The sequence below is a fragment of the Sarcophilus harrisii genome, chromosome 4 (assembly GCF_902635505.1).
Source record: "Sarcophilus harrisii chromosome 4, mSarHar1.11, whole genome shotgun sequence".
Lineage (NCBI taxonomy): Eukaryota > Metazoa > Chordata > Mammalia > Dasyuromorphia > Dasyuridae > Sarcophilus > Sarcophilus harrisii.
In genome coordinates, this window is record NC_045429.1 from 355,442,686 (window position 1) to 355,464,012 (window position 21,327).

The 21,327-nt window shown below is 38.5% G+C and overlaps 1 protein-coding gene across 1 annotated transcript; it reads left to right on the forward strand.

The window, feature by feature from the left end:
- Positions 1-15,756: 15,756 nt before the first annotated feature.
- On the forward strand, positions 15,757-19,226 carry LORICRIN (loricrin cornified envelope precursor protein). Its single transcript, XM_031966583.1, has 2 exons — positions 15,757-15,825; positions 17,815-19,226. The coding sequence occupies exon 2, from the start codon at positions 17,840-17,842 to the stop codon at positions 18,917-18,919; it is 1,080 nt and encodes a 359-aa protein (XP_031822443.1). The 5' UTR covers positions 15,757-15,825; positions 17,815-17,839; the 3' UTR covers positions 18,920-19,226.
- The last annotated feature ends 2,101 nt before the right edge of the window (positions 19,227-21,327 follow it).

The window sequence follows — 21,327 nt, forward strand, 5'->3', positions numbered from 1 at the left end:
GAGAACAGTAACTGCCTCTCAGTCTCCTTGTGTCATCCTCTCACAAGAGGAGATCTATTCTGCAGGTCTAGGTTGAATCTTGAGCAGCCACTGTCAGGTAGCTCCTATATATTCCAACAGCTCCCATGTATTCCAACATACTAAAAATATTTTAAGAAGTTTTCTTCAGATAATTAATGTGTTTCCTTTTCCAAACTCTCCTGCAAAATTCTCATTTCCTTTCCCCATTTTTTCATCTAACTCTCTATAAGTTAGTTCTTTCATCTGTAAAATTAGTGAATTGAAATAGATGATGCCAAACTCTTCCAAATTTATATCTTATTATTGACACTTATTACTCCCCCTTGTGGTTCCTGTACTCCAACCAAATTACAATGAACTGAGTGTTTTCTTATCTCTGAAGTTTTACTGACAACTGTCTCCTGTGTCTGGAACATCTTTTTTGTCTCATCATCCATCCGTCACTGTCCATTAAAAATCATTTCTATCCTTCAAGGCCCAGCTGAAATGCCACTTTTTCCAATGGACCTTTTCTGACTCCTTCCTATGTTGCCATGGTTCTTCATATTGCTTTGATGCAATTATCATATCCTGTTCTAAGTTATGGAATCTAAGTAGCACAAGAGATAGAATAATGGACCTGAAATCAGGAAGACTTCTTTTCCTGAGTTCAGATCTGACTCTTAATAGATATATGATCCTAGACAAGTCACTTAATCTGTTTGCCTTAATTTTCTCATCTGTAAAATGAACTGGAGAAGAAAATAGCAAACTATTCTAGTATCTTTGCCAAGAAAACCCCAAATTGGGTCATGGAGAGCCAGATATATCTGAAATGACTGAATAACAATTCGAAATTATCATCACCTCTATACACATTACCCCATCCCCTTCAAGTTTTTTAAGTAGGATAGAATCCTTATTATATTTGTGTTTCCTTCAGCACTTAGCACTGTGCCTTATAGCACCTGGTACTTTGGAGGCAGTTAAATGACTTCTAAAGGAACGAGAAGCAGAGAGAAAAGAACCAAAAGTGTAGGAGAATTCCAAGGAAGATCAGTGATCCTTTGCTATAAATAAACCCACAATGTGTTTAATCCACAGACAACTGAAAGAATCAGGACTGTCAGCCCTTATTTCTTTGTCTTAAACCCAAGCCCAGGGAAGCTTGAAGATATATTCCCAAGTTTGTAGCCTACAAATCCTCTAGCATTCTTTTCCTAATTCCGCTAGCATTCTTTCCCACTCATAAATTTTTTATAAGGATATAGATACCAGGCCCTTTAGTTAGGGCCTGTTCCCTTATCACTAAACAATCTCTGAGGTGAATTCCAGCCCCTAGGAGATATGGCCCAAAATACCACAACTTTTTTCTAGGACACCTGCAGCAATGAAATTCCTTTACTGGGCTCATTCTATGCTCCTATTCCTATGCTCCATCCATCAAGTGGTGAGGAATCAGATGAAATTAGTTCAAAGAGAAAGCCTAATAACACTGAAAGAAATTCTGCAGTCAGAAGAAATGGATTCTCATCCTAATTCTGCCAAATACCTAGCTTTGTGATTATTAAGGAAGTCTTTCAATTTCTCTGATTCTCAGTTCTCTAATTTGTAGAAGGAACTTGACTCTGATGATTTCAGCCTCCGAATATGTTTATTCTGAATCAAAGAGTAGCATTAGGCCATTTCCCTTTACTGCTCCCCTATCAGAAACTGGCTCTAAAAAACCACTTGACTCTGTGTCAGATGTAGCCCAATAAATCAGTCAATAAGCATTTATTAAGCAACTACTATGTGGTAGGCACTGTGCTAACCATTCAAGATACAAAGAAAGGCCAAAACAAACACACCAAAAACCCCAATATAATGAGGGGTTCTATATGCCAAGAACAATGTATACACAAGATATATACAAGATAAACTGAGGACAATCTCAGAAGTAAGGCATTTAGATTAACAAAGAGTGGGAAAGGTTTCTTGCAGAAAGTAAGACTCTACTTAAGAGTTAAAGGAAGCCTGGGAAGCTAGGAGGCAGAAATGAAGAGAGAGAAAATTCCAGACATGAGAGACAACCAGGGACAGTGCTTGTAGATGGGAGATGGAATGTTTTGTTTGAGAAATTTCAAGGAAGTCAATGTCCTAATTGAGTATCTGGGGGTAAGGAGGTAAGGTGTAGTAAGGTATAATAAGATTGGTAAAGTAGGAAGTGACCAAACTCATAAGGTCTTTAAAAGGTAAATATAATTTATATTTGATTCTGAAGGTAATAGGGAAGTCACTGATGTTTATTGAATAGGAGTGGTCAAACCTGTGTTTAAGAAAAATCAATTTGATCGTTGAGTGGAAATTGGATTGAAGAAAAATTTGAAGCAGGGAGACCAATCAGCAGGCTAATACCATTGTCCAAATGTAAAGGAATGAAAACATATACCAGGAAAGAACCACTGTCAGAGGAAAGAGAGGTTTGTAAAAGCATGATATGAAGATAGAAACAATAGACTTGCCAGATGATTAAATATGAGGAGTGAGTTATAAAGTGAGGAGTAGAAAATAATAGGTTGCAAGCCCGAGTATCTAGAAAGATGTTGGTATAGTCTACAATAATAGGAAAATTAAGAAAAGAAGTGTTTAATCTTAAAGAAGAGATTTTAACCAATTCAATGAATGGTTTCTCTTTGATTCTGAAGAGGTAATAGTGCATTCTTAATTGACTCTACATTTTGCATTCATCTATTAGCTATATTATGTCCTGTCATTTCCTATTATAACCTTTTTATATTCTTCATTCCAGAAAAATTGGTCTGATAGCTGTTCCATATATGGCATTCTTTTTCCTATCTCCATGACTTTGTCTAAGCTTTATGTCATGTCCAGATTGCATTCCAGATTCAGCTCTCTTTCAAAGAACCTCCAACTTCCTTCAAAGGACAAGCCACCTCATACATTTTCTCTTTTTCTTTTTATTAAGCTTTTTATTTACAATACATATGCATGGGTAATTTTTCAACATTGACCCTTGCAAAACGTTTTGTTCCAAATTTCCTCCTCCTCCCCCCCCCCCATCCCTTTCCTAGCTGGCAGATAATCTAATACATATTAAAATATATGTTAAATCCAATATATGTGTACATATTGATACAGTTATCTTGCTGCACAAAAAAAATCAGATCAAGAAGGAAGAAAAAAACTGATAAAGAAAACAGAAATGCAAGTAAACAACAACAGAGAGTGAGAATGCTATGTTATGGTCCACACTCGGTTCCCATAGTCCTCTCTCTGGGTATAGATGGCTCTCTTCATCACTGAACAAGTGACTGGTTTGAATCATCTCATTGTTGAAGAGAGTTATGTCCATCAGAATCGATCGTTGTATAGTCTTGCTGTTGCCATGTATAATAATCCCCTGGTTCTGCTCATATCACTTACCCTTAGTTCATGTAAGTCTTTCCAGACCTCTCTGAAATCATCCTGGTGGTCGTTTCTTATAGAACAATAATATTCCATAACATTCATATATCATAATTCATTCAGCCCATCAACCAATTGATGGGTATCCACTCAGTTTCCAGTTTCTTGCCACTATAAAAAGGGCTACCACAAACATTTTTGCACATGTGGCTCCCTTTCCCTCCTTTAAGATCTCTTTGAGATATAATCCCAGAAGAAATATTGCTGAATCAAAGGGTATGCACAGTTTGATAACTTTTTGAGCATAGTTCCAAATTGCTCCCCAGAATGGTTGGATGTTGGATTCAGAAGGTAAAAATAACCCAGGAAGAAAAACAAAGATGCAAACAGTTTACATTCATTTCCTAGTGTTCTTTCTTTGGGTGTAGCTGTTTCTGTCCATCATTGATCAATTGAAACTGAGTTAAATCTTTTCTTTGTCAAAGAAATCCACTTCCATCAGAATACATCCTCATATAGTATCATTGCTGAAGTATATAATGATCTCCTGGTTCTGCTCATTTCACTTAGCATCAGGTCATGTAAGTCTCTCCAAGCCTCTCTGTATTCATCCTGCTGATCATTTCTTACAGAACAATAATATTCCATAACATCCATATACCACAATTTACCTAACCATTCTCCAACTGATGGGCATCCATTCAATTTCCAGTTTCTAGACCTAGAAAAAATAACAACAAAATTCATATGGAAAAAAAAGGTCAAGAATTTTCAAGGAAATTAATGGGAAAAAAATCAAATGAAGGTGACCTAGCTATACCAGATCTAAAATTATATTATAAAGCAGCGGTTACCAAAATCATTTGGTATTGGCTAAAAAATAAATTTGTTGATCAGTGGAATAAGTTAGGTTCACAAGACAAAATAGTCAATAACTATAGTAATCTAGTGTTTGACAAACTAAAGACCCCAGCTTTTAGGATAAGAATTCACTGTTTGACAAAAACTGCTGGGAAAATTGAAAATTAATATGGCAGAAACTAGGCATTGACCCACACTTAATACCGCATACCAAGATAAGGTCAAAATGGGTTCATGATCTAGGCATAAAGAATGAGATTATAAATAAATTAGAAGAACGTAGGCTAGTTTACCTCTTAGACCTGTGGAGGAGGAAGAAATTTGTGAACAAAGAGGAACTAGAGATCATTATTGATCATAAAATAGAAAATTTTGATTATATCAAATTAATAAGTTTTTATACAAACAAAACTAATGCAGACAAGATTAGAAGGGAAGCAATAAACTGGAAAAACATTTTTACAGTCAAAGGTTCTGATAAAGGTCTCATTTCCAAAATATATAGAGAATTGACTCTAATTTAAAAGAAATCAAGCTGTTCTCCAATTGATAAATGGTCAAAAGATATGAATAGACAATTTTCAGATGAAGAAATGGAAACTATTTCTAGCCATATGAAAAGATGCTCCAAGTCATTATTAATAAGAGAAATGAAAACTAAGACAACTCTGAGATAACACTACACACCTGTCAGATTGACTAGGATGACAAGAAAAAATAATGCTGAATGTTGGAGGGGATGTGGGAAAACTGGGACACTGATACATTGTTGGTGGAATTGTGAATACATCCAGCCATTCTGGAGAGCAATTTGGAACTATGCACAAAAAGTTATCAAACTGTGCATACCCTTTGATCCAGCAATATTACTACTGGGCTTATATCCCAAAGAGATTTTAAAGAAGGGAAAGGGACCTATATGTGCAAGAATGTTTGTGGCAGTCCTGTTTGTAGTGGCTAGAAAATGGAAATTGAGTGGATGCCCATCAATTGGTAAATGGCTGAATAAATTGTGGTTTATGAATATTATGGAATATTATTGTTCTTTAAGAAATGACCAGCAGGATGATTTCAGAAAGGCCTGGAGAGACTTACATGAACTGATGCTAAGTGAAATGAGCAGGACCAGGAGATCATTATATACTTCAACACCAATATTATATGATGATCAATTCTGATGGACGTGGCCCTCTTCAACAATGAGATGAACCAAATCAGTTCCAATAGAGCAGTAATGAACTGAACCAGCTACACCCAGCGAAAGAACTCTGGGAGATGACTATGAACCACTACACAGAATTCCCAATCCCTCTATTTTTGTCCTCCTGCATTTTTTAATTTCCTTCACAGGCTAATTGTACACTATTTCAAAGTCAGATTCTTTTTGTACAGCAAAATAACTGTTTGGACATGTATACATATATGGTATTTAGCTTATACATATTTAACATGTATTGGTCAACCTGCCATCTGGGAGAAGGGGTAGGGGGAAGGAGGGGAAAAGTTGGAACAAAAAGTTTTGCAATTGTCAATGCTGAAAAAATACCCATGCATTATATCTTGTAAATAAAAAGCTATAATATAATTTTTAAAAAAAGAAAAAGAAAAAATAAAGTGGAAGCTGCTAGGTCCTGGGTAATCCTTATTGTGACTCCACAGTATTTGAATTGTTTCTTTCTGGCTGCTTGTAATATTTTTGCCTTGGTCTGATAGTTCTGAAATTTAGCCACGATATTCCTTGGGGTTTTAATTTTGGGATCTCTTTCAGGAGGTGTTCAGTGAATTCTTTCAATTGCTATTTTACTTTCTGATTCTATGACATCCAGGCAGTTCTCTTTGATGATTTCCTGAAAAATAGTGTTTAGGCTTTTTTTTCCAATCATAGTTTTCAGGGAGTCTGCATCACCCCACAGAGTCTTCACCATCCCGGGTCTGCACTGTCTGCACTGGCGTCTGTCCCAGCCTGCTTGCATTTGGCTGCCTCCCTCTGTTTCCGATTGAAACAGACCTTTTCTGGCAATCTCCAAAATTATCTTCTGCTGGTAATTTGTTGCACTCCCAATATTCGTGGATTCTGCCGGTTCAGAACTAATTCAGAGACTGGATTCGGTAATTGGTCTGAGGGTTGTAGAAGAAAGTCAGAAAGAAATGTGTGTCCTCTCTGCTATCTTGGCTCCACCCCCAGAAGTGCCCACCTCATACATTTTCATGAATACTCTCTCTTTCTTGATAATTACTTTGTATATTCATTGTGTTTACTTATTTGTGGACACACTGTATCTCTCCTCAGCCTCAAGTAGAATGTAGCATCTCTGAGGGCAAGAACTTTTATTTTTCTTTTTATATCCCCTAGCACGGAATACATCTTTCAGATAAAAAGTGCTTTATTAAGCACATTTATTAATGTTTGTTGAATTAAATTCTATTGAATTGTTCCAAAGTCTAGGCCTGTATGTCTACTTCATTTTCTAATCATACAGCAGACAGCATCTGATGGCACCTAACAGATATGTGATCACAAAAAGCATAACATATAAGGAATAAGGAATGCTGGGTGCCTTCTCCCTGGGATTATTCCCAATTTATCCTGCATATATTTTTGTATGTATCGAATTGTTTGCATGTGGTCTCCTTGAGACCAAGAGTCTGTTTTTGCTTTTATATCCCTAAAGCCTGACCGATCTTAGGTGCTTGCTCACTTGATTTGACTAATCCCAGAGCTGCATCTAACTCATTGTTTGATAAGAGAGTCTCTTGACCTCTTTAGCTTCAGCATCCACATCCATAAAATGAGGAGGTCTTGCTAGATGATGGCAACTAGGCAACACAATAGACAGAGCACCAGCCTTGATGCTCAGGAGGACCTAAATTCAAATTTGACTTTAGACACTATGTGACTATGTGACTTTGGACAAATCACTTAATACTGTTTGCTTCAGTTTCCTCACCATGCCTTCATGAATTGAAGAAGGAAATGGCAAACCACTCTAGCATCTTTGCCAAGAAAATCCTAAATGGCAAACCACTCCAGGATCTTTGCCAAGAAAATCCTAAAAGGGGTCATGGAGAGTTAGATAAAATTTAAATGACTCAACAACAACAACAAATGCTGGAGTTCAAATGCTAATAACATAAGTTAATTCTAAGATTCTAAACCTGAAAAGATTGAATAAGTTACTAAATATTAGTGACAGCCAGAGCTACACTAGAACTTGGTCCTTCTACTCCCAAACCAGTAATTTCTGGCCTACAGCAGGCTGCCTCTTTGGAAATATGATTAATTTTCTATTTATGACAGTGACTCCAGACAGGACACTCCCTTAGGTATTTAGAGGCAAAAGACTTGAGTTCAGGTCAACGTTATATCCTATATAACCTTAAACAGGTCACCTGTCTGAGCTTCAATTTCTCATCTATAAAATGGGGGTGGAGGGGAAATAATAGCTTCACTACCCATTTCATGGGGCTGTTATTGTAAGGAAAGACTTTTGTACAACTGTACAAGTTGTTTTTATTCTTGGGGTGTTTTTGAACCACCAAAATCTTACCTAGTTGGTTAGCTGGAAAGAGAATCCAAACCAATGATCAACAAGTACTCCTTACACTCCCTGCTGGAAAGGGAAAGGGAAGGTATATACTATTTCACTTTTAAATTAAATTTTATTTTATTTTTATATCTGAATACTCTTTCTATCTCTCCCTCTTTCTCCTCTCACCATGAGAAAGCAAGAAAAATGTTTGAGATTCTCAATGAAACCAAATGGGAAAAAATAATTCACATTTAAATATTTTAAGGATTACAAAATCTTTTTCTCATAGTAGGTGGTATAAGTATAATCATCTCCACTTTATAAATGAGGAAACTGAGGCCTGGGGAGGTTAACTCTACTTCCTGGAGGCAGCTGAGTGGTATACTGGATAGAACATAAAGCTTGGAGTCAGAAAAAGTCCTAATTCCTTCTCAGAAAGTTTGTATGTTTGTCTGTCTCAGTTTTCTCAGCTGTAAAGTAGGGATATTAATAGTACCTACATCACAAGATTATTGCAAGAATCAAATGAGATTGTATTTGTAAAGCACTTTGCATAATGCCTGACACATAGTAGATGCTTTAAAAATGCTTATTCCCTTTTCAATCACCCCAGCTATAGCCCCACAGCTAGTAAACTTTGAATTCATTTTCAAATTCAGTTTCTCCTGATTCCACCATTTATGCTGCTCTGCAGAAATGTCTATGGGTTTTTATTCTCAAAGGACTTCAAAGGGGAAAGTAGGAATAGAAGATAAATTGCTAGTGATAGTACAAAATCTGGTGGATAAGAAAGACCCTGAAAGTCTATATGGTCCTATCATTAATTAGATGTGGAAAAACTGGGCAAGTCATTTAACATCTCTGAGTCTCAGTGCCTTCAAAAGAGGAGGTTGAACTAGATGACCTGGAAGGTCCCTCTTCCTCCCCGGCCCCACCAGTTATTTGAGTCTACATATGAATCCAAGATTTCCTGAAAGAGACAACAGCAAAACTGATCCCAAAGCTATAATTTCTTTTCTCCAAAATTGTTCTCATCCATATACCAAGATATTCCCATGATAATTCACGAACAACCCCAATAGCATAAAAGTAGCCTGAAAAAGAAGGGATGATGGAGGGAAGGGATGAGCTGGAGGAAAACTGAAAGAAAAAAAAATAACTCAGACATAGGGCTACATGCAACCCAAATATACAGTATTGGAAGCAAACTAAACTTATTTTTCATGACTAGATTTAGGCTTTCTAAAGCCTGTGCTTTTCTCCATAAGATTGAAGGACTAAGTATGACTCATAAGACCAAGGGATTCCCTTAAGGTGGCAGCTGTTCTCCCTATCTGAATGAGAGCACCTGAAAGCAAGTACAATGTCTTCTGCTATAGTATTCGGGGCTCCTAGAAGGCAAAACTAGTTCTTCCTCCAACTGATTAGGGACTTCCTGAAGAGAAGTTCTCTAAGACTATAAATTTACTGAAGACAAGTTTATAGATCTTCCCATCACACCAAGCATTCATCAAGGATATGGACTGGGTACTTCTTGAATCTTAGAGACTGCCTGTACTATAAAAAAAACTGGGAGTCTCAGAGAACAGAAACCATATTTCCTTCATAACATTGGAGGCCCACTAAAGACAGAGTCTGTGTATCCTTTTTCTCAAAATGTGAAGTCCCTGAGGGTAGGTTCTGTGTGCATACAACTCACATCCCCCTCCCAGCAGATTGGAGATTTCCCAAAAACAAGAACCTTTTAGCCCATAAGACTGGGAACTCAAATAAATGAACTGTCTCTCTCCTTTAAGACCACATATTACTCCCAATGCTGAATGAAGTGACTAGAATGAAGAGAACATTGTATACAGTAATAGCAAGATTAGTTGATGATCAATTGTGATGGTCTTCTCAGCAATGCAGCAATTCAAGACAATTCCAATAGATTTGAGATGGGAAATGCCATCTGCATTCAGATAGAGAACTATGGAAATTGAATGTAAATTGAAGTATAATATTTTCATCTTTTTTTATTTGATTATGTTTTTTTCTTTCTCATGGGTTTTTCCCTTTTGGTCTGATTTTTCTTGAACAACATGACAAACATGAAAATATGTGTAAAAGGTTTGCACATATTTAACCTGTATCAAATTGTTTGCTGTCATGGGGAGGAGGAAGGGAAAGAAGGGAGGGAGAAAAATTTGCAACACAAAGTCTTACAAATATGAATGTTGAAAACTCTTTTTGCATGTATTTGGAAAAAATGCAATGTTATTAAGAAAAAAAAGAAAATATAAAGACTAAAGGTTTTTTAAATTATAGTATATGAATGTAATGGAATAGTATTTGTTCTATAAGAAATAATGAGCAGACAAATTTCAGGAAAACCTGGAAAGACTTACATGAACTGATGCTTAGTAAAGTAGAAAAATCAGGAGAACATTGTACATAGTAACAGCAACATTGTGCTATGATAAATTTTGATAGACTTAGCTCTTCTCAGCAATACAATCATCTAAGACAATTCCGAAAGACTCATAATGGAAAATGTTATCCATATACAGAGAAAAAACAATAGACTCTGAATGCAAATCAAAACATACAATTTTTACTTTTTAATTTATTTTCTTTCTTGCGGTTTTTTCCCTTTTGTTCTGACTCTTTTTTCACATGACTAATATGGAAATATATTTAATGTAATTGTCCATAAACAACCTATATCAGATTGCTTGCTGTCTTGGGGAGGGGAGAAGGGAAGAAGGGAAAGAGAAAAAAATTGGAAATCAAAATTTTTAAAAGTGAATGTTGAAAACTTATTTTTACGTATAATTGGAAAAATAAAATAATATTAAGTGAAGAGAAAGTTCTCAAAATCAGGAACTGTTCTATTGTTGTTCTTTCAGACTGGAGCCAGCTAAGGGCAGAAGCCATCTTCCCCCTAGAAGATTAGAGGCTTTCTAAGACATTGCATCTTCCCATCAGATTGGGGTTTCAGTGAGAGAAGGGAATGTCTCCTCTGTTAGACTTAAAGCTTTCTAAATACAAAAGCTGTGTCTCTTCCTTAAACTAGGGGATTCCAGGGTGAGAGACTGTGTCTCCTGTCATCGACCTAGTAGCTAGCTAAAGGCAGAAGCTTTCCATTAGACTACGAACTCTTCAAGAATGGCAACCATGTCTCTTCCTTTCCCAAAAAATTCCTTTCCCTCACAATCCTATCCAGCACAGCACATGATGGGGAGAGGGGTGGAACTATTATTTCAGTGCTTAGCAGCTACAAAAGCTAATTTTTTAAATTTTTTCCCTTCCTAGCCCTGAGATCCTGAAGAAAAGCTTATGCTAAAAGGACATGCCCCATCAGATGAGCTGGGAAACAGGAAGAACAGCTCCTAATTCTGTATCCTGAATCAGAGCTTGATTTCCTCCCAAAGATTTATTTATCACTTTGGACAAATCGTAATCTCTTTTTCATCTCTATCCTGGAAGAGGATGGTCCCGAAGAGTGAATGGATTCTAAAGAAACTCATGATGGATCCCAAAGAGTTCTAGAGAAAAGATCTGGGAATGGAGGAAAGTTGGCCTTAATGTTTACATAATTTTAATTTTTAAAATTTAATTTTAATTATTTAATTAATATATTAAATATAATATAATGTATGTAATATAATCAATTCAAAGAACTTTGATTTGGAGTCAGATGACCTGAGTTCAAATCCCAGCTTTGCCACTTTTTGACCATGTAACTTTGGGAAAATCACTTAAGCTTCTCCAAACTTGCATTTTCTCATTTTGAAATGGGAAAGTGGACTAAAGAAGTGGTATGATATAGTGAAGTATAGAGTGACAAGATCACTAAGTTTTCAATCAGAGGGTCTGGGTTCAAAGTCTAACTATGCCATTTGCTTCCTGACCTTGAACATTACCTCTCTCTATTTTCTCCTTGGTAAAATGAAGACAGTTAGACTAAATGGTCCCTTCTAGCTCTAAGACTACCTTTGCATGACCTCATAACCTCTTCTGGTTCTAAATTTCTGGTCTTAGAAGCCTAAGATCTCTCATGATGCATGAGCATCATTTACTCATCAGGTCAATTTGTAGTTTCAGGATGCATCTCTCCCAACAAGATCCCTTGGAAGCAGAATCAAGATAGCGAAGAATAGACAGGTCTTTGTCTGAACTCTTTCTGGCTTCCCTCAGATAAACACCAGATTAAACATCTGAATGCATTCTAGAGTGACAGAACCCACAAATATTTGGACTGTAACAAATTTCCAGCAGAAGATATTTTGGAAGAATTTCAGGAAAGGTCTGTCCCAATCAGGCAGGGGGGAATGCACAGGTGCAGTACAATGATAAATATATTGTGTCCAAGATGAGATTTGAACAAAAACTCCTGTATTTTCCACTGTACCAAAACTCCTTAAACTGTATATTGTAAGCACATCTGGGATCACATAAATGTATAGGTCCCAAAAACTTTGACAGTAGAAGATATCAAATATTCAATCAAGATTTAATTCTTTACAAAAAAATAAACATCTCATTAGTATGTAAATTTGCTTTCATCCTTTATAAATAGTAAAATTACTTTATACCAAATAACATTTTGGAATACATTTCTTTATCATATATTACAGTAAATATTTTCTTTGTATTTTATTTTGTATTCTATTTTATATATCTATATACCCAAAATCACATAAAAATTCTCTGGTGAAAAGGGAGTAGATAAAGTTCTAAAGACCCTGCGCTGTGCCACCCTGGCAGTTATAAATATAGGGTATCCTATACCCTAAAAAAAGTATAGTCATATGTGGCAATAGGACATATATATATAATCATGGATTTAAATCTGGAAGGGACCTTCCAACTCCCTTCTTCTTCAGATGATTTTCTGAAATCATTAATTTCAGAATTAAATGATTTTCCCAGGGTTGCACAGATAATAAGTCATCAAAAAATGGATTTGAAACTAGATCTTTCACCTATGTGGAATGTATGCCTTGAAGATAAGGACTGTGGTATTTTTGTATAGATATTCCTAGCACTTGGCAGAATTCCTGGTACATAAAAAAATGCCCAATCAACTTTTTTTTCCAATTTTGTTATCTATTTTTAACATTGTTTTCTTTTTTTAAATACACATTTCTTTATGAATCATGTTGGGAGAGAAAAATCAGCATGTGTTGATTTACATTCCTTCTCCATAATTCTCTCTCTGGATGTAGATGGTGTTTCAATCCAAAGTCTGGGATTGTTTGGATCAATGAACCACTGAGAAGAACTAAGTCTTTTGTAGCAGATCATCACACAATCTTGCTGTTACTATGTACAATATATTCCTGGTTCTACTTGTTTTGCTCAGCATCAGTTTGTGTACATCTTTCCAGGCCTTTCTAAAATCAGATTTGTCATCATTTTTTTATAGAACAATAACAATAACTTATTCAACCATTCCCCAATTGATGGGCATCTATTCATTTTCCAATTCTTTGCCATCACAAAAAGAACTGCTACAAACATTTTTACACATATAGGTCATTAACATTTATTTTATTGCTGTATTGAAAACAGAATAAAATAAAATAAAATGCCGAATCCTTTGAACTCAATATGGGGGTTCAAGGTTATCTAGTCCATTGGTGTCAGTTTTAAAGAAAAACATTCTTATGGCTGCATATTGACTTAGAAAACCAACAAATTCACATTATCTGTGTTTTATTGTATTTTTATTTATATTTTAATTGAATTCAGGGTCTACTGGCTGTGAGGTGAATTGTGTGTGTGTGTGTGTGTGAGAGAGAGAGAGAGAGAGAGACACAGACAGACAGACAGACAGACACCCATATGGCTTTATTATATATTTAAAAGAAATAGCAAGTTGTATATAACAGATTTGCAGTTTCACATCTTATAGAAATGCTTAGTTTTTTTCCACAAATTAAGAATAAAATCAATAATGTTTTAAAAGATAAAGTGATTTGTTTAAGGTCACACATAGATGACATAATGACAGAATCAGGATCAAACCCAATTTCTCTGAAAATCAATCCAAGGCTCTTAAACTAAATTAGTTCAGTTCACTACCACCATTATACCACTAATTCCCTCAAGGAAGATAAGAAACCTGGCTCCTCCACAGCAAATGATTCCGTGTCTTGATTGATCAACCATAAGGGAATTTTTCCTCCAAATCTCTGTTCACAACAGAATAGATTAGAGGCATCAAACCATTTTTTCTCCCAATTTTGAGGAGCCTTCTTTCAAGAGAATTCCTTGTTTCCTGAGTTTCTTCAGTCTCACATCCTTTACAAAATTAGGGTGTCACAAGTTTCTAGTCTCTACTAATCAGGATTTGGGTCATCAAAAACTGCACCTTAATTAAGAGACAATGTATACTATAGACGATTACAGTTGTCATTTCAACATGTTACTGGGTGGAACAGAGTTAAAATATGATGTCTCAAATATCTAGGTTACCAATAACAATCCAGTTTCTGTGGTCAATCAAAAAAAAAAAGAAAAGAAAAGAAAAGAAAAGAAAAGAAAAGAAAACATCAACATAGGTTTGTTTTTTCACAAACTTGGTTGGTGTTATAATGCTACTATCAAGGACATAGACCTCACCTATTAAATTCCTACCAATTCTTCATACTCATTTCAAATTCTACCTTGTCCAAGAAGCCTTTCCTTGAACCCCGGGAATAGATTTTCCCCCTTGTACTGGATGATTGGATTTGTTCTACGGTTGCCAATGTTCTTAATTATTATCATGTACCAGAGTAGTCTATATTTGTGTTATATTCCCTCTGAATAAAATAACTATATTTTATCTACATGTTTTTATTTCCCTCATTCCATTGCACAGTGTTCTACATATATGTTTAAATGTTTCTTGAATGAATAAATAAATGGATTAATGGATGGTTTGATTTGTTTTTCTAGTGGAGTACATTGTTTTTCTCTGAGTCATGCCACATATATCTCTGGTCCTCCTCTGACTAAGGGCAAGTATTTGCTACATTTGGCCAAAGTTAGAATTCTGGTGGTCCTAAAAGACCATAACATCAATTAAATGATGTTTAATTTAGAAGAATTAAAGAAGGTCTTAGGAAATCAAAGTTAATTGGCCCACAATAGAATGAAACCCACAGCCTGAACCAGAAAAGACCCAATCCCTGTTCTTACAATAAAGAGCTTCCAATCTAGATAGAGAAATAAGGTAATGTGACTGTGGAACAATGAGAGAGAGAGAGAGAGAGAAAGAGAGAGAAAGAGAGAGAGAGAGAGAGAGAGAGAGAAAGAAAGAAAGAAAGAAAGAAAGAAAGAAAGAAAGAAAGAAAGAGAAAAGAAAACAGACTTTCTTCCAAAGTGATTATTGTGAAGCAATGCAATGATTGGACCAATCCTGACAAATAAAGGATCTTCAAGTCCTGCTAGTGTGAGATGGGGGAAGAAAGAGAGAAAGGGAGGAAATTATAAAATGTCAGAACTATATGAAATCTTGAAGATTTTTTTTATAACTTTACACTTTTTTCACTTTTATACTTTACAAATAAGAAAAATGAACATTTAAGATAAGTTACTTTCCCAGTGTCACATAGCAAGTAATGGCATAGCTAGCACTTGTACTTGAGTCTCCTGCCTCCCAGGCTAGGTCACCTCTTTGACCTCTGTGATGCTATCAAAGCCCAAAAACTAAGAATCTTGGGGCAATAGTCTAGCAAGCTCCTCATGCCATTCGTTCCTTGCCAGATCTTTCAGAAACAATGTCAACTATCCACCCATGTTAGTCCTTATTGACACCATTACATCAGGGATGGGATCAAGTCACCTGTTAAGTTGTGCATTTCAAGAATCTCAAGTGGTCCACCCTGTGCCTTCATTGAGGGGGAGGTGGAGCCCCATAGCAAGAAAAATCACATAAGGATTGGCTCACAAATGCAAATGAGGAATCAGGCACAGTATAAAAGGCTCTGGAACCAAGTGTTCTTCACTCATCTCAGCTAGCTTCTCTTCTTGCTTATCCCTCCTGGTGAACCAGGTAAGTAAGAGCCTTGGGCTTGGCTGATTTGTCTCCTCTAGGGGCTTGGTCATTTTCAGTCTTTTTGGCTTCTGCCTCAATTTATGGTAGCTGGACAGGGTCAGAGATTCTTCAGGCTTTATAGGGAGTCAGAACCTGTTCAGTCTTTGTGTTGCCAGATTCTGCAGTTCCGAAACTATAGATTTGCTTTTTTGAGGTGGAGAAGAGATATCTAAGAACATTTGCGGGGGGGGGGGGGGAGAAGAGAAGGGGGAAAAGATTTGGCATTGATGTCTCCTCTGAAAAAGTTAGAGGACACATCTGTCAGTGCTTGCAGTAGAGCTGGGATCTGAGCATCCCCAAATGCCTCCAGAAGGTATTAAGTACAAAGGGCAGGCACTAGGCTTTATCAGAATTCCAGCTCTTGTCTTGGCTCTGACACTTAGGAACTTTGTAACCTCGGACAATTTTATTTCTCAGTTTCTTTATTTACAAAATGAGGCCATTTGAACTAGAGGATAGCTAAGATCCCTTCCAGATGTATGATGCTCTGGTTATGGTCCTCCCTAAGGAGAGGCTCATCTTGAAGCTTCCTTTCATTTTTTTAATCTCAAAGAGTATATCTTCAAAGACAAGGACTACTCTCTTAAAACTTGAGAGTGCTGAGCATAGAGTAGGTGCTCAGCATCTCCTTAGAAATTGGTTAGTTGAGGAAGGAGAGTTTGTGGGTGTATCAGGATTTCTCTATCTACAGTGAAATGAGCTGCCTTGAAGCTGTTTTCATAGACTAAAGTGGACTAGGAGTCTTCCCTTCCGTTTCAGGTGTAGGGAAACAGATTACAGTACACCAAGTGTGGATTTCAGCCAATCATGTTGGAGTTAGAATCTCTCTTCCAAAGCATGGCTGAAGTACCAGCACTTACAGGAGGCCTTCTCTGATGCTCTTTCCTAATTAATGCTTTATTTTCTCTTAAAATTACTTTATATCAGTTTATATATGCTTTAGGTTGACTTCATTGTAAACATGTTGTATCTTCCCCTAATACGGTAAAATGTAAGCTTCCTGAGTGGAAGCTTATAGTTTGGGCTTCAGTTTTTTTCTCCTCATCATTTGGAATGGTATCTTGCATTTGGCAGGTGTTTAATAAATGCCTGATGAATTGATTAAAATTGAATTTATGGACAGAGGTCCAAAAATTCTGAGGCTGAATGGAATTGAGGAAGCCAAAGTCACTGAGGTCAATTCTATCTCTAAGTGGAACTACAATAGAACCAACTTCTTCTGATACTTGTTTTCTAACTTTCTCAGTCTCAAACCATCTACAAGATTCTAGGTCCAAAATCTATGCTTGGTCTACTATAAAGAGTGTGGAAATTGAAGGATGATAGATTCAAATTCTACCTCTAATAAGATTTGTGTTGGAGCTGGAGTTGGATATGAGTAGATCACAAACTTTATGCCTCAGTTTCCTCATCTGTAGAGATAATCATGCGTGTAGTTTCTACCTCACAAGGTTGTTTTGAGGCTCAAATGAATTGAATGCAAACCAAGTGCTTTGTATATATTATTTTCATAGTAGGTTAGTTGTATTATCATCTGTGATGGAAAGAATCCTGAATTTGGAGATACACACAAAACAAACAAAAACAAAAACAAAACCAGCACGAAATCTCAACTACCTGTGTGATTCTGGACAAAGCACTCTGAACCTTGATTTCCTCACCTTTTCCTCACACTATTTCTCTAAATCTCTTCCAGATATAATTCTATGACCTTATTAAATGATCACATTGAGTCCTGAAAAAAGCAGAACTTTTCAGAAAACCTCACTGTGGTGGTCTGGGTGGAATTGCTGGGCGAAATCTGGGATAATATCTTATTACACTTGTTTAGAGTTTTCTGAGAAACCCCAATTAGTTGCGATCAAACCAGGACGCCCTCCCTTCAGCTTGAATTCTCAGTCCAGACAAGAGGATTCTCAGGTCTAATTGTTTCTCTTTCTTTCCAAGTTCTTCATCCCTCGCTACTTAAAAGATGTCTTACCAGAAGACCCAGCCCACACCCCAGCCCCCAGTAGGATGTGTCAAGATCTCCGGTGGCGGCGGCGGCGGCGGCTCAGGGGGCGGCGGATCTGGTTGCGGTGGGGGTAGCAGCGGTGGTGGCAGCGGCGGCGGCGGCGGCGGCTACTGCTACTCCAGCGGCGGTGGTTCAGGTGGCGGCGGATCCGGCTGTGGTGGCGGTAGCAGCGGTGGTGGCAGCGGCGGCTACTGCTACTCCAGCGGCGGTGGCGGCGGCGGCAGCGGCGGCGGCGGCTGCTACTCCAGCGGTGGTGGTTCCAGCGGTGGTGGCGGCTCCTCCGGCTGCGGTGGCGGCTCCGGCGGTGGCTCCTCCTACTATCCCAGCCAACAGAAATACTGCGGAAGCAGCGGCGGCGGCGGCGGCGGCAGCTCCGGCGGCTCCGGCTGCGGCGGAGGCTACTCTGGAGGCGGCGGGGGTGGCTCCAGCTGCGGAGGCGGATACTCCGGTGGAGGCTCCAGCTGCGGAGGCGGATACTCCGGTGGAGGCTCCAGCTGCGGAGGCGGTTCCGGGGGCGGTTCTAGCGGCGGCTCCAGCTGCGGAGGCGGCTCTGGCGGCGGCTCTGGCGGTGGCTACTACTGCGGCGGCGGCGGCGGCGGCGGCTCCAGCGGCGGCGGCGGCGGCTACTCTTCTCAGCAGTGCGTCCAAGCTCCGTCCCAGCAGAGCAGCGGAGGGGGCTCATACGGGGGCTCCTCCGGCTGCGGAGGCGGCTCCAGCGGTGGCTCCAGCGGTGGTGGCTGCGGCTACCCCAGCGGCGGCGGCGGCTCCTCTGGCTGCGGCGGCGGCTCCAGCGGTGGTTCCAGCGGTGGTGGCTGCGGCTACCCCAGCGGCGGCTCCTCTGGCTGTGGCGGTGGCTCCGGCGGTGGTTCCAGCGGTGGTGGCTGCGGCTACCCCAGCGGCGGCGGCGGCGGCTCCTCTGGATGCGGGGGTGGCTCCTCCGGGGGCAGCGGCGGTGGCTCCTCCGGGGGTGGCAAGGGAGTTCCCGTGGCCCACCAGACCCAGCAGAAGCAGGCACCTTGCTGGCCATCCAGCAAGTAAACCATCCTGCCCAGCACCCAGAGGAATGAGCACAAAGTTTGCTCTTGCTGTAGCCTAAAGGTTTACAGTTCTCATGATATTGCCTTAAAATTTCCAAATGCCTTCAATTCTTCCCCAGTCTCTAAAAGGAAGGGTCTCCTTTCAGCTGCCCTTTAACCTCAATGGCAGTTCCAACACCTGTGTCTTATTTTCCGGGATATTTAACCGGACTGGGAAATGTCATCATCCCATCCACAGACCTTTCACCCTAGTTTCTGTACCATCTTCTTATTTTGCCTTAAGCTAATAAACTTGCAATTCATGAGAATTTCTGTGTCTAAAGCAGTCTTTCTATATCAGGTTCTTCTGTTCTTTGGGGAGGTGGGACTTGGGGAAAAGTGCAAGCAGAAATGGGGGTGAAGGTGGAAAAGAACTGAGGATATTCTACATTTTCACATTCACTTATGAGAAATCCACATAATTTTTTTTAATGGATAGGAAAGTTGCTCATAATCAAATCCTTCTTTTGGTGGAAGAAACTCCAGCTTCGAGGGGAAAAAAAAAAAAAAAAAAAAAACTAGAAAAGTCAGATATTCCCAGGCTCTTGACTCAAAGACAACCTTCTAGTCGAGTCAGTAAGAGAGGTTGAGTAAGTGATCTGGCCAACCCAGAGGAAGCACCCCAAATGAAATGCAGAGTCGTCCAAGTTTTATTCACTATGATGTCTTTATGTAAAGGACATTAAAACAGGAACTTAAAGATAAGGATGTGGGGGCAGTGTACAATTCTGTAAGGATTGATGAGGGAAGGACTCATAAGTAGTCAGGTTCACTGTAACTCTGGGATTGTAGAACATTGTAGGGGATGGAAGTGTGGCCTGATCTCTCAACCCTGCAGGCTTAGGAAGTCTATGATCAGTTTCACTGAAGAATGTGCAGACCCTGAAAATACTGATTTCTGCCATCTGAATTAAAATAAAAACCCATTAACAAATTTCAAGAAAAAATTAAGGAGAACACATTGTTTGTCTAACTTTGTTCTGGGCTCTCTAGAGGGACCACAAAGAACATAGATGTTAAAGAAAAACACATTTTTTGCATTTCTATAACATTTTAAAGTTTGCAAAGCACTTTCATCACAATAATCCTAAAAGATTGGCAGTACAATATTGTTATCCCCGTTTTGCAAATGATAACCAGGACTGAACACCATGCTTCCTAGGTGATATGATCAGCAAAGAGTATTTCCACCCTTTTCCCCAATATGATATGAAAGATGCCTTGTCCAAGATCATGTTAATAGAGTTTCAAAGACAGGATTGAACAAAGATTTCCTGATTCCTTGAACAGTACTTAGCTACTTTACCTCAATAGATAACATATTAATAGGCAATGAATGAATTAATGAATAATTTGGGGGGGAAACAATTCATACTAGAGAAAGTGCAGGAAAGGACACAGATTTCCTAGAAACCTGGAAGAAGAACTAAGATGATGCCATAACAATAATAATATCTCATATTTACAAAGGACTTTAAAAGGTGTTTTTCATAGATTATCTTATTGAAGACTTGCAACAGCCCTTGTGGAGTATTTTTATTCTTATTTTAAGAACAAGGAAATTATACTTAGAAGAAGTGAGCTCAGGTCATAAACAAGTGAGTCAAATCTCCCATATGGATCAGAGGCGGAATTGATCCCATGAGTAGCATTTATGCTTCCAACCTGACCAAGATGCTGAGACCTCATCTTTTTAAAAAATGATGATGTACATTTGTACAATACTTTGAGCTTTTGATATTCCTTCTTGGATTGAGGGTCCAAGACAGTAGTCAAAATGATGTTAATGGTAGTTTGATTTGCTAGGAATATATGGTAACTCCTGTCTCTCCCTCAGACTTCCTTGTTGCTTCGGTAGGTTGAAATGTAGGCTTCCCTATGGAAGCCAGTTGGTTGTCAGAAGTCTGCTTCTTTTTTCATAGGAATTGCTTCCCAAGATGATGGCTATGAGGGCTGGTACAGAAGCAGACAGTGTGTGTGTGTGTGTGTGTGTGTGTGTGTGTGTGTGTGTGTTTGTATGTGTGTGTGTTTTGGGGTGGGGGGTGGGGAGCAAAAGGGAAGGGGGTCAGGAGTGTTGCTGCCATTCCCAAAGCTCTTCTGCTTATCTGTCTGTTGGTGGTCAACAGTTGTTTTTGGTGGTGACAAGGAAAGTGGACTCCCTATTCAAAAAGATTTCTGCCCATGATAAGAATGCTCAAAGTCTTCTATTTCTTTTCCAGAGAAAATGTTTGGGTAAGTGGCAAATAAGAGGGATTATAGTTATTCTATGTAAATACCACAGACAAAACTAAGAGAAATTGATTTGCTTGCAAAAAGTTATCAAACTGTGCATACCCTTTGATCCAGCAGTGTTTCTACTGGGCTTATACC

Excerpts from the sequence above, each read along its gene's own strand:
- LORICRIN (XM_031966583.1), top strand. The coding sequence starts at position 17,840 with ATGTCTTACCAGAAGACCCAGCCCACACCCCAGCCCCCAGTAGGATGT.